The sequence below is a fragment of the Delphinus delphis genome, chromosome 1 (assembly GCF_949987515.2).
Source record: "Delphinus delphis chromosome 1, mDelDel1.2, whole genome shotgun sequence".
NCBI lineage: Eukaryota > Metazoa > Chordata > Mammalia > Artiodactyla > Delphinidae > Delphinus > Delphinus delphis.
This window is the reverse complement of record NC_082683.1, coordinates 130,523,739-130,536,812: the sequence shown is the minus strand read 5'-3', so window position 1 is coordinate 130,536,812 and position 13,074 is coordinate 130,523,739. Positions and strand designations below refer to the sequence as shown.

Below are 13,074 nucleotides of genomic sequence, written 5' to 3'. Positions count from 1 at the left end.
CTGAAAGCGACTAATTATTGTCAGAGTCTATGACATGGACCCTTTGGAGACAATGTAATTAGGGAAGAGAATGGAGAAGAGAGAGGGAAGACGGCGGGAGAAAGAGTAAAGGAGAATAAAGTGTCTAGACATGTTAGGCCATCCATAACAGAAAGTCAAAGAAAGCCTGGATGAAAACCCTTTTAAACTCCTTTAATTGTTCTTAAATTATTCTCTAATTATTTTCCCCACATTCATCTTTGAGTAGAGAGAAGGTGTCGTTTTCCTCCTCTGTATTTCCTAGCATAGCTTAATTAATACTTGATTGATTGAAAGATTGACTCATTTGAACCTGGAGTGAAATGGAGCTTTTTAATTTTCTTTCTGCTGAACCTGAAATAGAGCATATAGTAATTAGGAAAGGATCCCTTGTTATCAGAAAGTCCCAGCCACAATGAGCTCTCTGTAACTGAGCAAAAGGAAGGTAGATGATTATTTAGGAGTTGATAAAGCATACTCCCCACTCCCTTCTGCTTTCAGTGATATGGGAGTTTCTTGATCATTATTTCCTCCTTAAATGAGTTACTTGGCTGGAAGATCCATCTGGATGGTGGGCTAAATGGTAGATAATTGTCATCAAAGTCTGGCCACAAATGTGACTGATGGCCTCTTTTCTATGCCTTTCATTGCCCCTGCTCTCTCTCCAATGACCTCGGTTGACTAATTTACATTTTTTTTCAAGATCTCTTTTCTTTTAGGACCCTTGGGTTAACCAGCATGACTTCATTCATTCATTCAGGGACATTCCCGACTCTGAGTATCTACACAGAATAAGACAGGCAAGGGCCCAGTTCTCACTGAACTTATTCTCCAGAGCAGGAAGAGAGTCCATAAATGCATACACTACAGTGACAAGAGCATCACGTGTGACTCCGAAACTTTAGAGTGGGAAGAACTACCAAGGCCATAAGACAGGATGGTGTGCTAGAGGTTGATGGGGCTAGGCTTCTTAGATGACTTGGTCAAGAAAGGCTTCGTGTTGAGGTAACATCTGTGGTTACAAGTGAGTGGAAATGCCTTTGTGTGGAACTCTGCATGTTAGGAAGCAGTCGGCCACGCCAAGATCTGAGAGAAAATGTACCAGAGAGACAAACGAGGTCCTGAGGGGTGGACAGCTCTGAACTCTGTGTGTCCAGGGCACAGCGAGTGAGAAGGGGTTACAGGATGAGATTAGAGATGGAGGCAGAGCCAGCTGATGGAAGCACTTGTCGGGTATTTTTATTCAATACTTTCCAGGCATTGGGAAGCTGTGGGGGGGGAAGGGGGGGCTCGTGTGGGGAGAAGACGCTATAAAGAGGGAAGAGTAGAATCAGAGAGCCTGGTTAGGAAGCTGTGCAGTAATCCAGGTGAGGGGTGATGGTGACCTAGCCATGAAATGGACAGAAGTGGATAGATGCGGGATATATTCTGGAGATAGAAAGGATGAGACCAGCTGAGGGGTGGGAGTGGTGTGAAGCAAGAGGGTTACATGAGTCTCCTGGGGCTACCGTGACAAAGTACCGCAGGCTGGGTGGCTTAAACAACAGGAATGTATTGCCTCACAGCTCTGGAGGCTAGAAACCTGAAATCAAGGTGTTGGCAGGGTTGGTTCCTTCTGAACCAACAGCTTTCCTTCTGAAAGCTGTGAAGGAAGGATCTGTTCCAGGCCGCTCTCCTTGGCTTGTCAACGGCCATCTTCTCTAAATGCTCCTTCATTGCCTTCCCTCTGTGCAAGTCTACCTCTATGTCCAGATTTCCCCTTTTCATAAGGAAACCAGCCATATTGGATTATGGACCCACTTTACTCCAGTATGACCTCATCTTACCTAATTACATCTGCAAAAATGCTGTGTCCAACTAAGGTCATGTTTTGAGATAGGGGTTAGGGTTTTAACATATAAATATATCATATATATATGATTCTTTGTGCTTTTCTGTATGCTTTTAATTTTTCAAAGAAAACAAATAATTACAATGTAGTCAACAAGGGCTGTGATGGTAGGTTATTGGCTCCATGAGAGCTCAGAAGAGAAAGAAATGGATTCAGGGAGGTCTGCAGGCAGAGGACTGACAGTCACAGAAGACCTCCCAGAGGAGGCTGGAAGGACAAGGAGTTTCCCTGTGAACGGACCAAGGGAAGAGGTGAGAAGACATTCCAGGCAGGTGGAACAGCACGTGCCAAAGAATGGCAGTGTGAGACAGCAGGAGGCTCGGGAGAATTTGAAGAAATGTGGCAACAAGGGTCGTGGTGGGAGATGAAGCTAGGGTGAGAGCAGAGACCAACAGCTCACAAGCGATTTGTCCCCCTTGCTAAGGAGTTGCGATGATCATGCAAGTGACGAAGAGCCAAAGACAGGCTGAGCAGGGGGAGCATGACCCCATTTGGATTTTAGAAGATGAACTGAAGGAAGGAAAACTAGAGAGCAGTCTGAGGGCTTGGACAAATGCGATAACAACGAGGGTGGAGAGGAGGGTGCCTGTGCTCCTCGGGGTCCTTTCTCTGCTTCTCCACCCTCTGCCCTCTATACTGCCCTCTATACTCATACCACCAGAGCTGCCTGGCCTGAACCCTGCTTCACCTCCAGCGCTCTCGGGCTCCAGCTCTCTCCTAGATTATGCCAAGCTCTTTCCCACTCCGGGCCTTCACCCTGCTGTTCCTGCCACCTGCGCACAACTGGACCCTTGTCATCCCTCCAACCTCAGGTCAAAGTCACCTCCTCAGAGGCCATGCGGACTGTTTGCTTTATAGCACCAACAGCATATCTTGGCCTCTTTGTTTGTGCACCTGTTTACTATCTGCCTTCTCCCTGCGGGAAGTAAGTAGCTTTACCATATCTGCATCATTCGTGACTATATATGCAGTGCCTGGGAAGGAATTGACACATACTAGGAGCTCATTAAATGCATTGGCAGAAGGAAAGAAGGGAGAGAGGGAAGGAACAAAAAGACAGTTTGGTGTGGGGGAAGGATGGAGGCTCATGTCCCACTCTGCCCAGTGATATGAGATCCACGGGGGGTGGAAAGGCTGTATCCACACCCTCATACTGCTGCTTCTGAGTGATGCCTGTACATGTTTTAATTCTGAAAGGGTTGCTTTGAAAAAGAATGATGAGTGCAGTAAGAGTCTCCTTACTACAGGAAAACTATAGAGAAAGGAGAAAATAAATGCCTTTTAAAGGAGACCTAAAGAATCAGTCACGACTCCAGAACCATCCCAGATTCTGAAAAGGCAAACAAAATCATCATTAGCTAAGAAGTCGAGGGTGTTTCTTTGGCCAGCCTATTCCTTTGGGGTCAAATAATAAGGGCACACATCTATGGCCAGGCGTGGCTCCAAGAGGCTCTACGTCTACTGACTCATTTAGTCTTCACAACAGCCTACTATTATCAGCTCCATTTTACGAATGAGGAAAGTGAGCCCCTGGGTTAAGTAACCTGCCCAACGTGATAGACTTAGTGAGTAGCCGCATCAGGATTCGAACCCAGGATATTTGGTCCCGGAACCGGCACTCTGAAGCACTTAGCTAGACCCCTCTTGGGTCAAAGCTGCACCACAGAAGAGTTGTTAAATGTATCACATATTTGTTGTAATCATTGCCAACGTTAGCTTTTTGTCACTTGTATGAGGTAGGATGGGCTAACTGCTATAGCGAATAATCCTTAAATCTCAGTGGCTTCCCCCAACAAAGGTTTCTTTCTCATTCATTCCACTGTTCACTGTGGTCAGCGAGGTGCTCTGCTAGCAATCATTCAGGAACATCTTCCATCTCTGCTGTCCCAGGGGCCCTGGAGTCCTCCCCTGGGCCCTTTGCATCTGGCCAGCCAGTGAGCAAGCAGAGAGAGAATGTGGAGACCCTTGGGGGAGATTTCAGGAGCCAGGCCCATGTTCCTTTGGCCAGAACTCAGTCACACAGCTCCAGAGGTGTCAGGGGGCTGAGAGGCATAGACTAGCCTGAGCCCAGGATGAGGACGTGGTGGGCATCTTGCCTAGTGCTGCCTCAGTAGTTACCTGTGTGGACTTCTGTAGGGGAAACCTGGCAGGAGGGGTGCTGGGAGTCAGAAGACATTGGTTCTGGCCCTGAATCCACCAGTTGTCAACTGTGTGACCTCCAGAAAGTCACAGCTTCTTTTGGTCCCAGATTCCTTATCAATAAAGTGAGGGAACCCAACCAAAGGACCCATCTCTGGATTCTTCCAATTCAGAATGTCTACATGACAAAGCATCATCTTATTATTTTTAATAACCATGGTACCTTAATCGTTTCTGTACTGATGACCTATTTGTGCTTTTGTTCAAAATTGCAACCATAATTACAACATTGATTCTGAGGGAAAATACTATCTATTTTCTTCTAATCCTCAATATCTAGTTCCACACCATGTATGCATACTCTGGGGGGAAAGAAAGAGGATCCAATTTTGTATTTGGACTAGTTACTTGAAGCAATTAATTAAATTGGGGGAAATACAGACATCCATTTCATCATGCCTTTTTAAGTTAGGTTTTAAGTTATAAGCGTAATATTCCACTAGCAGATTATTTTCTGTAATCTGACAATTTTTGTACAAAACAGTACTTACATCTATTAGAGGGCATCTGAGCGTGCCAGGTTAGCAAGGTGAGAAACATCAAGAAAATATATATCCAGAGCAGCAGAGTTACTAACTGCTGACTGAGGTTCCACCCGCGCCCTAGCTGCCAGAGAGCCTTGGTTTCTGAAGTGTGTGATATTGTAACCATAGGGATTTTGCAAGGACTGCAGGGTAGTTTTGGGAGCTGGGACAAGGTTTGGGCAGGCAGAGTGGAGAGGCCTGGGGCTGAAAAAGAGGTTTTAAACCCTCAGGAGATGATGGCGAGAGTCAGGTAGAGCCTGTTGGATGGGATTCCTATTTTAGGAATATACCAGAGTTGGAGACCAGAGAGGAGACTAGGGCTAGAAGAAGAGCAGAGCACAGCCCAGAGACAGTCCTCATGTCCCTCCGCCTGACAGTTCTCTCACCGCATCCGCTGGAGAACACCCAAGTCAGGCACTTATCCCACCCAACGCCACCACCCTCACCCTGGTCCCAGTGCCATTTTCCCTGAACAACTGCAGTCGTCTCCTCCCCCTCCTGCCCTTGCCAATCTGTTCTCTCTCACCCCAGTGACAGTGTTCTTTATGAAACACAGATCTATTCTGTCCCCTCCTTGCTTGAAATCCCATGGCCCTTACACTACACACCAGCCATTGACATGGCTTAGCAGGCCCTGAAGGTGTAGGGCCACCTGCCTCGAGGGCTTCACGTCACCCCACTGTCACCCCTACTCACTGCTGCTGCGTCCAGCCACACTGTCCTTTCAGGTCCTTTGCAGGAGAAGCAACAGGTCCAATTGTTCATCTGAAAAAAATACAATGAACACATTATTTCCTGTGTTCCCAGACTTTGGGGTGGGGGGACAATTTATCATGTATTAACAATTGAACTCACTGCTTTAAATTTAGAGGCGCTTCATCTGAGAAGGTATTGGAGAGTTGAAAGAAAACACATCACACATATTACTTGAAAGTGCTTTAGATAAGTTTAGTCTATGTCCTCAAGAGTTTTCAGACGCCCTGACCACATGTGTGCTGCTTTTGTCATTCATATCTTAGTGAAGCCATCCCCACCCAGAGCCTGCCCTGGCTTCCCTGATGGGTATCACTCACTTTCACAGCATCCCGGGCTTCTCCTTCATAGCAACTATATACTTACACACCGGTCTGCGGGGTTCTTTGATGAGTGTTTGCTTCCCACACCAGACTTTGCGCAAAAAAGGGACAAGGATTGAGCCTGCCTGCTCCTGGATACCCAGGACCCAACACAGTTCCCAGCGTGTACTAGGTGCCGCATAAGTAGTCCCTGAAGGAATGACTGAGCAGACTCTGTCCTGATTGTCATTTCCTTTTCACCTCTTAATCCCCTCCAGGCCAGCTTGCTTACTCCTTCCCCTGCGCCGCTCCCATGCCCTTTACACAGAGTTTGACCACAGGACGCTTGATCACACTGTGCTTCTGCTATTTTTTTTTTTTTTTTTGCGGTACGCGGGCCTCTCACTGTTGTGGCCTCTCCCGTTGCGGAGCACAGGCCCTGGACGCGCAGGCTCAGCGGCCATGGCTCACGGGCCCAGCCGCTCTGCGGCACATGGGATCTTCCCGGACCGGGGCACAAACCCGCGTCCCCTGCATCGGCAGGCGGACTCTCAACCACTGCACCACCAGGGAAGCCCTGCTTCTGCTATTTTTGTCTCTGCTCCTTACTAGACAGGGAGGAGCTCAGGATCTGAATGCACAGGCCCAGACACATAGTGGGTGTTCCATGAATGTTTATGGCATTGAACTGTGACCTCCACGAGAGTAGCTCTGGCCCAGATGCCCTGACTACACAAAAGCAAGAAGTAACACCCAAGGAGGCTCCCTGCAGCAGGCCCTGGTGCTGCTGTGTATAAAAATAAACCTCTTTCCCACCTCTCCTCGCCCATGATCCATCCATCCTCTCACTCAGCACATGGCTTCTGAGCTTACAGAAAAGGGTCATCAGCTCAACCTGCTCATTCAGCAGTTTTTGAACCTGATAATTGTCCAGAAACACTTGGGTTGTTTGTTATAAACATAAATTCCTGGGCATACCCCAGACCTACTGAATCAGGGTCTCCAGGAGTGTAAGTCGGGAACCTGCATCCTTTAATCCCTTGGTGACACACTTGGTGAGTCCCTTCCCTGGCCAGAAGGCCATCCTGCCATCACCTGAGATCTTTGGGTGAGGAGATAAAGCAAGCACAGTGATGACCACAACACAAGAAGGGAAGGTCTTTGCCCCCCAAGTTACAATTATGAGGTGGCCCCCCACACATACCCAGGAGTCTGCAGCTGCAGCAGAGGAATCTTCTAAGGCTCAGAGAAACCTGACCCTCCTGCTTCACCCCACCCCCTACAAGAAGGCCAAAGGTTTAAACCATTTGGAAATCACTCTGGAGAAGGTTTCAGGGATTTCAATTGGGCGCCATCATGATCCTTATCATCAACATTTCTAGAAAGCATCTGCTATCCAACAGACACATTCTTCAGCTTTACAGGCATTATTTCACCTAACACACAGAAATGACAAGAGGCCGGTGCAAAGTAGAATGCCCTTCCCCCTTCCTGGGGAGCTCCAGAAGCAACAGCAGTCTGAGGGCCAGCCCTAGACACAACTCTGGAGCAGCTCTTGGCTCTCAGGGATGGATCAGACATCCCTGTGGCAGGAGCCATCCCAGTACACTTCCAGGGGTTCCAAAGCCTGGAGGGAAGCTGGGGCCTGCAGAGGGCGAGGTGCTCTCCCCAGGTCTCACTTTATGAGCTCAACAGTCCTCCAGACACCATCAGATGTTCCCCCAAGCGACCCTTTTCCATTCCTGTTGCTGGATGCCAGAGTCTAGAATTACAGTCACAGAACTGCAGACCAGTTCTAAGCGGGGAGGTCACCTGTGAAGCCCTTTTCATTTGAATGGTGGCGGGGGGGGGGGGGGGTGTCCATGGTTCTCTGGCCATGAAGACAGGGCTACAGGTGAGGGATGGGGAAGAAGAGCTCAAGGCTAGAATTAGTCCACTGTTACGGGGAGATCACTCGCTATTTTATAGATTATGTTTTATAGTATTTTACAGTTTACGAAATGCATTAAACATATTGAGCTCTTAATCTTCAAAACCTCATTACAAGGGAAGCTTATTAGCTTCATTTTGTAGCTGAAGTTCGGTAACGGGCCAAGATCACAAGAGTTGACCCAGGACTCAAACCCAGGTCTTCTGGCTCCAGGATCTGTGTTCTCCATCAACACCTCACATGCAGGCAGACAGACGCTTGTGGGAAGAATGAATGGATGAAGGACTCTCTCCCAGCTAGATACTATGAAGGATATAGAGATGAATACTGCTTACTTTCAAGAAAACTGAAAGGACCTTTTCCCCTCTTCTCCCTCCTCATAACCACCCCCACAACCACAATCAAGGTTGGTTAGCACCTACTGTTGGTTTTACAAGAATAGATGAATTGTTTTTCAAACAGTGTGGGTGATGCTTGAGAGCCAACCGAAGGATGGGGTCTCCCGAGAGCATTTCTAAGGCCCAAAGTGTAGCTCGTTTTGCAAAAACGTTCATAGAAGCTCTAACTTTTCATTCATACCACCAAGGAGATATTTGATTGTTTCCTGGAAAGGCTAATAATGAAAAGCTCATAAATACTAATGAAACACTGTAGATGAGCAGCGCTCAGCAAGTAACGTGGGGGGCCTAGAATTCTTAGATTAAAAAATATAAACAATACCTTTTAATTGAACTTTCCCCAGACCGGGTTCCCAACTCTTAATGAATACTCTCTTTGGATATGGAGAGTAGACGCAATTAAGTACCTTCAGGAATCCAGAGGGGAATCATTGACTTAGCTTTAGCTTGAAAAGAAATCTGTTTACTCACAGGCTATTTTAGGTGCCAGGGGATGGATGAGTTTGAGACAAAGGTTGGGATGGGTGGGAGGGCCTGGAACATTGAACTAAAGAAATAATTCAAAGGCATGCTTTTATTTCATCCAACTAAGCATCCTAAGTTGGAATTTGCTTCTTCTATTTGCCTTCTGGCATGATCCCCCAATGATAATAAGATCCCTGGAATGTACGAGGCTCCATGATGCCAGAAACCTTACCATTGTCGTTCATTCCTGAATCCTCAATACCTAACACAATGTGTGGCACATAGTAGGTGCTCAATAAATGTTTGCCAAATGGATGAAACATCTTTCTCTTAAAACACCTACCAGAAGTTTTCAGATTCTGTTATCTTTTCCTGAAGGGCAGCTCTGATCACAACATCCTTCTGTTATAAAACCCCCCAAATAAACACACCCTATGAAGGCCCCCTCTACCTTGGCCACAGCCTACAGTCCTTCCCTCTCCCACCCTGAGCTCCAGGCTCACCAGAAGGCCCCTCGTTCTCCTGCTGATGTTCTAGAGTTTTCACTGCCTGGAATCTTTGAACATCCTTTTCACACGTTTTTCTGTCAAGATCCTACTCATCTCTTAAGATGCTCTATTCTCAAGTGGCTCTACTTTTATGAAACTGCCCTAATATTCTCCAAGGGCTTGATGCCCTTCTTCTCCCTCCCTGGCTGAACCCAAGAGTGGGCTCTGATTCACATATGCTCCCCACAGAGACCAGCACGACCCCTGGCACAGCAAAGTTTGTCAGCAAGTGTTGTCTGCTGCTGTCTAATTGAATCACAGAAATGCATTGCAAGGAACATCTGGTCCCCGAAAGTGTACGTGTAGGGTCAGGTTAGAGAAAAGCACCTAACAACAGAGCAGAAAAATCCCTCTGGATGGGCCAAAGAATACTGGGCCACGCAAGGCTGAGGTCAAAGCAAAGGTTATAGCAAAGGGAGAAGGAGAACCCAGAGGAGAGGCAGGTGGTGTGAGAAGGAACAAGCAGCGAAGTGGCCCCGCTGAGGGGCTATGCGGAGCCCAAGGGTGGTTTTCCCCTATAAAAAGCCTGTATGTTTGCTGGTGTGTGGCAGGTCCATGGCGCGAGATGTGCCCAGACACTCAGAGGGGCTCAGGCAAAGCCTCCAGCAAGGAGATAACTTCTCAGGATGCTCTTCTTTGTTGCATGTTGAATTTAAGTCCAGGTGCCATATGCTTTCTATAAACCTCCCCTTGGGCGGGACTGGATTTTTACCGTATGTATCTTCATGCATTTGTGAGGTGTCTGACAATGCAAAATAAATGTCTTTGTTAGTCTTCTTCTGCAACAGACGGGCATAAATGTTTCAGTCAACCTGAGGGATAGCAAAGGATTGTAAGATTCTATAAATTCTGGGCTACTTGCCAAAAATGGGTTAATTCCACACGAAAGAATAGGAGGCCCAGAGCAACACCTGTGAACAGCTCACCTCTCGGGGATCAGGGACCAAATCTCCCAGAATCCATAAGCCCAGCTGTGCCACTCCCTCCCTGTGTGACCTGTGCCTCCGTCTCTTCAGCTGTAGGGTGGGGGGAATAACTGTACCTCTTTCATAAGGTTGTGATGAAGACTAAATGAGTCGATAGGTGCAAAGTGCCTAGAACAGTGCCTGGCATATAATAAGGGCTAGCTTACAGCATGATGTCACGCTCCATGGGCCAAATGGCACAGGTACCAATTTATACAATTGCATAAACTGTATAAACAATGTTATGAGGGGATAGGTCCACATGCCTGCAGACCAGGACGGAGATCCTGGGTGTGCCTGGATGGATACATGGGCACTGGGTACATAGGACACTTACAGAGTGTGTTATCCACGGAATTAGACCCCCAAGGACAACCGCTGGGACACCACGTGTAACACACCACCCAGGTGTGTAACACACACATTTATGCTCCAGTGCAGGAGAACCCAATAAAGCCCAGACTTCCAAATGATTCTGGATCCAGGTCCCCCAGTGCTTCCCTCCATGCACAATGCACCATCCCATTGCTCACTTAAAAGATAATTTACATGAAGGTGATTTAGAAAAGTAGCAAATAAAATACAAATATAAAGTCATCATCCTTAGTTTTTCTGCTCGCCCAGCAGCCTTAGGAGAGTGCTGGACCCATTGTTCAGAGGTCTGGGTGTTCATCACAGCTCTGTGTGTCCTCAAACATGCCACCTCAACACTATGGGCCTCAGATTCTGCATCTTTAAGTGAGAGAGCTGGTCAGGATGATTTATAAGGTCTACAGCCCAGGCAATGTCTTTTTTATTTTCCTGAGCAATGTCTTATGCCAAGAGGTCTCTTCAATTTCTTTGAATTATCCTTGTCCTCCGAGTCTTGTTTACACCCGAGAACCTGTGGATTCCAGAACTGAAGGCGCCTCTAAGACCTTATACTTGAGGACTGAGGCCTGAGATATAGGTAGAGAGTTGGAGAAGGTGCCACAGGAAGAGGGGCCACTCTGGACAAGCAACCAGAACAGTCCCGGCTGTAAGCTGAGCTCAGAACAGGAGTAGAGAGACATCCAGGGACCTCATCGCTGTTTCCAAGCACCATCACTGATCAGCCTGCAAAATTCTTTCCACTGCAAAGAAAGGGAACAGGCAGGGAAGGAGACTTGGGAATCTTTGGCTGGGGGACAGAAAGCAGAGACAAGGGTAATGAGGGAGAGGAAGGTAGAAACAGAGAGAACTGGTTTCCCACACAAAGCACGATGAGGCACAGGAGTGGGGTATAAGGAGGGGGGAGACACGGAGCAGGGAAGAGAGCACGAAGGGACAGCAAGGAAGGCAGGAGTGAGGCAGGATGAGGACTGATGACCTCCTAGCCTGGGGAGGTCCAAGTCCCCTATGACAGCCAGCAAGACTTGGACATTCTATCTTGTGCTTAAGCTTTTAATTAGTGTTGAAAATGGCAAGTTCATAGAAGGTCAGATATGGAGCTGTCCTGTGGGGAGTATGTATTCAACACCTATCAGGTGAGCTGCAGTGGAGAACTGCTCCTGTAGAGGGTCCAGGGACCCTTAACCAGAACACTGTGAATACACACATTGATTTATTTATCTGACAATTGCAGAGCACTTACTATGTGCCAGGTCTGATATGCTATTAATTTTTATATCCTAAGCCCCATACAGTTGTACATAGCAAGAATTAGTTAATACTTAATTGACTAAATGCATGTGTTTATCTTGTTTATAGAGTCTCAATACAATTTCAGTGAACTCTGGAAACCTTTGATTTCCTCCCATTTCCTAAGCCTAAAATCGATGATGTTATTAAAAATCACAGACCATTCCCACTGCGTATCTCTTAAATTATCTGTTTTTCTCTCTTTAGGTGCTATCCGTGGCATGCCCAAACCCAAAGCTGGTAGAGGAATAAGTTACAAGTGGGCAGTTCTGCAACCTGTCACGCCCAGGCCTTGCTGGTGAGCTGAGAGGCTCCTCTGGTCCCATCTAGCCAAGCACCATGGAGAAAATCAGCGCCTTCTTTAGCGCCATCTGGGACACCATCTCGGCCAAACACCAAGAGGGCCTCTTCAACAGCATCTGTCTAGGCATCCTCCTGGGGCTGCCCCTACTGGTGATTATCACCCTCCTCTTCATCTGTTGCCATTGCTGCTGGAGCCGGGCAGGCAAAAGTGGCCAACAGCCAGAGCGAAACAAGGGGAAGAAGAAGAAGAAAAAGAAGAAGAAGGCTGAAGAAGACCTCTGGATCTCCGCTCAGCCCAAGCTTCTCCAGATGGACAAGAGGCCATCACTGCCCGTCTAGTTAGACAGGAGGCAGAAGGGTCCTCCCCTGGGGGCTCAGCTGCCTTCCAACCTCACACAGGGTAGGGAGGAGAAATCCCTGAAGTGATGCACTCACATCCACAGAGGAGCTACTCAACCAAGGAGCAAACCTCAGACTGAGTATCCCCATGGAGGACATTCCCGGGGAACACGTGGACAAGTCTTAGGTGCTGTCTCAGCATCTGTGTGTCCAATAGCAATGCTCTTTACTACAGACTCAGGCATGCCTTCCACCCACCTCTGGCACATTCCATATGCAAAAGCACAAGGAACATTTATCCATACATCTTGACAAATCTCCCAAATGCACACACACACACACACACACACACACACACACGCATATATTCAGGCAACAGGTACCTGGACAAGTATATACTGTTCATCAAATGGTCACTGAATGTCTACTTTGTACAAGGCACTAAACAAGGCAGTACATTATCTGCTCTTAGAAAAACATCTCATAGGAAAGCCTGGCAGACCCGGGCACACATGCACAATTACATAACCAGACAAGAGGCCTACGCACTGTCAGTGCCGTACACCACTCAGGTTAGAGATGTCTGCTCTTCTGTTCCCATCCCTACATAGCCTTTTACTGGGGATCTTCATATTAGGACATTCCAGCAACCTGGTACAGCCCCTGTTCCTGTATATTGATACAGACACACCAAGTTCCTGTGCTTCTGACCTCTCACCTGGGAGGAAAAGTTTAAAGTGTGATGGATCAAAATTCATCGAAAGCTATTGTCTTGCACAT

General features: G+C 47.4%; 1 protein-coding gene across 2 annotated transcripts in view; it reads left to right on the top strand.

The window, feature by feature from the left end:
- KIAA0040 (KIAA0040 ortholog) overlaps positions 1 to 12,766 on the top strand; it is a 32,768-nt gene extending 20,002 nt beyond the window's left edge. For both annotated transcript variants that reach the window (XM_060009668.1, XM_060009675.1), the window contains one exon: positions 11,860 to 12,766. In XM_060009668.1, the coding sequence (XP_059865651.1) occupies positions 11,992 to 12,294 (303 nt within the window). In that variant the 5' untranslated portion in view covers positions 11,860 to 11,991 and the 3' untranslated portion in view covers positions 12,295 to 12,766. The remainder of the gene's footprint in view (positions 1 to 11,859) is intronic.
- Positions 12,767 to 13,074: the final 308 nt, after the last annotated feature.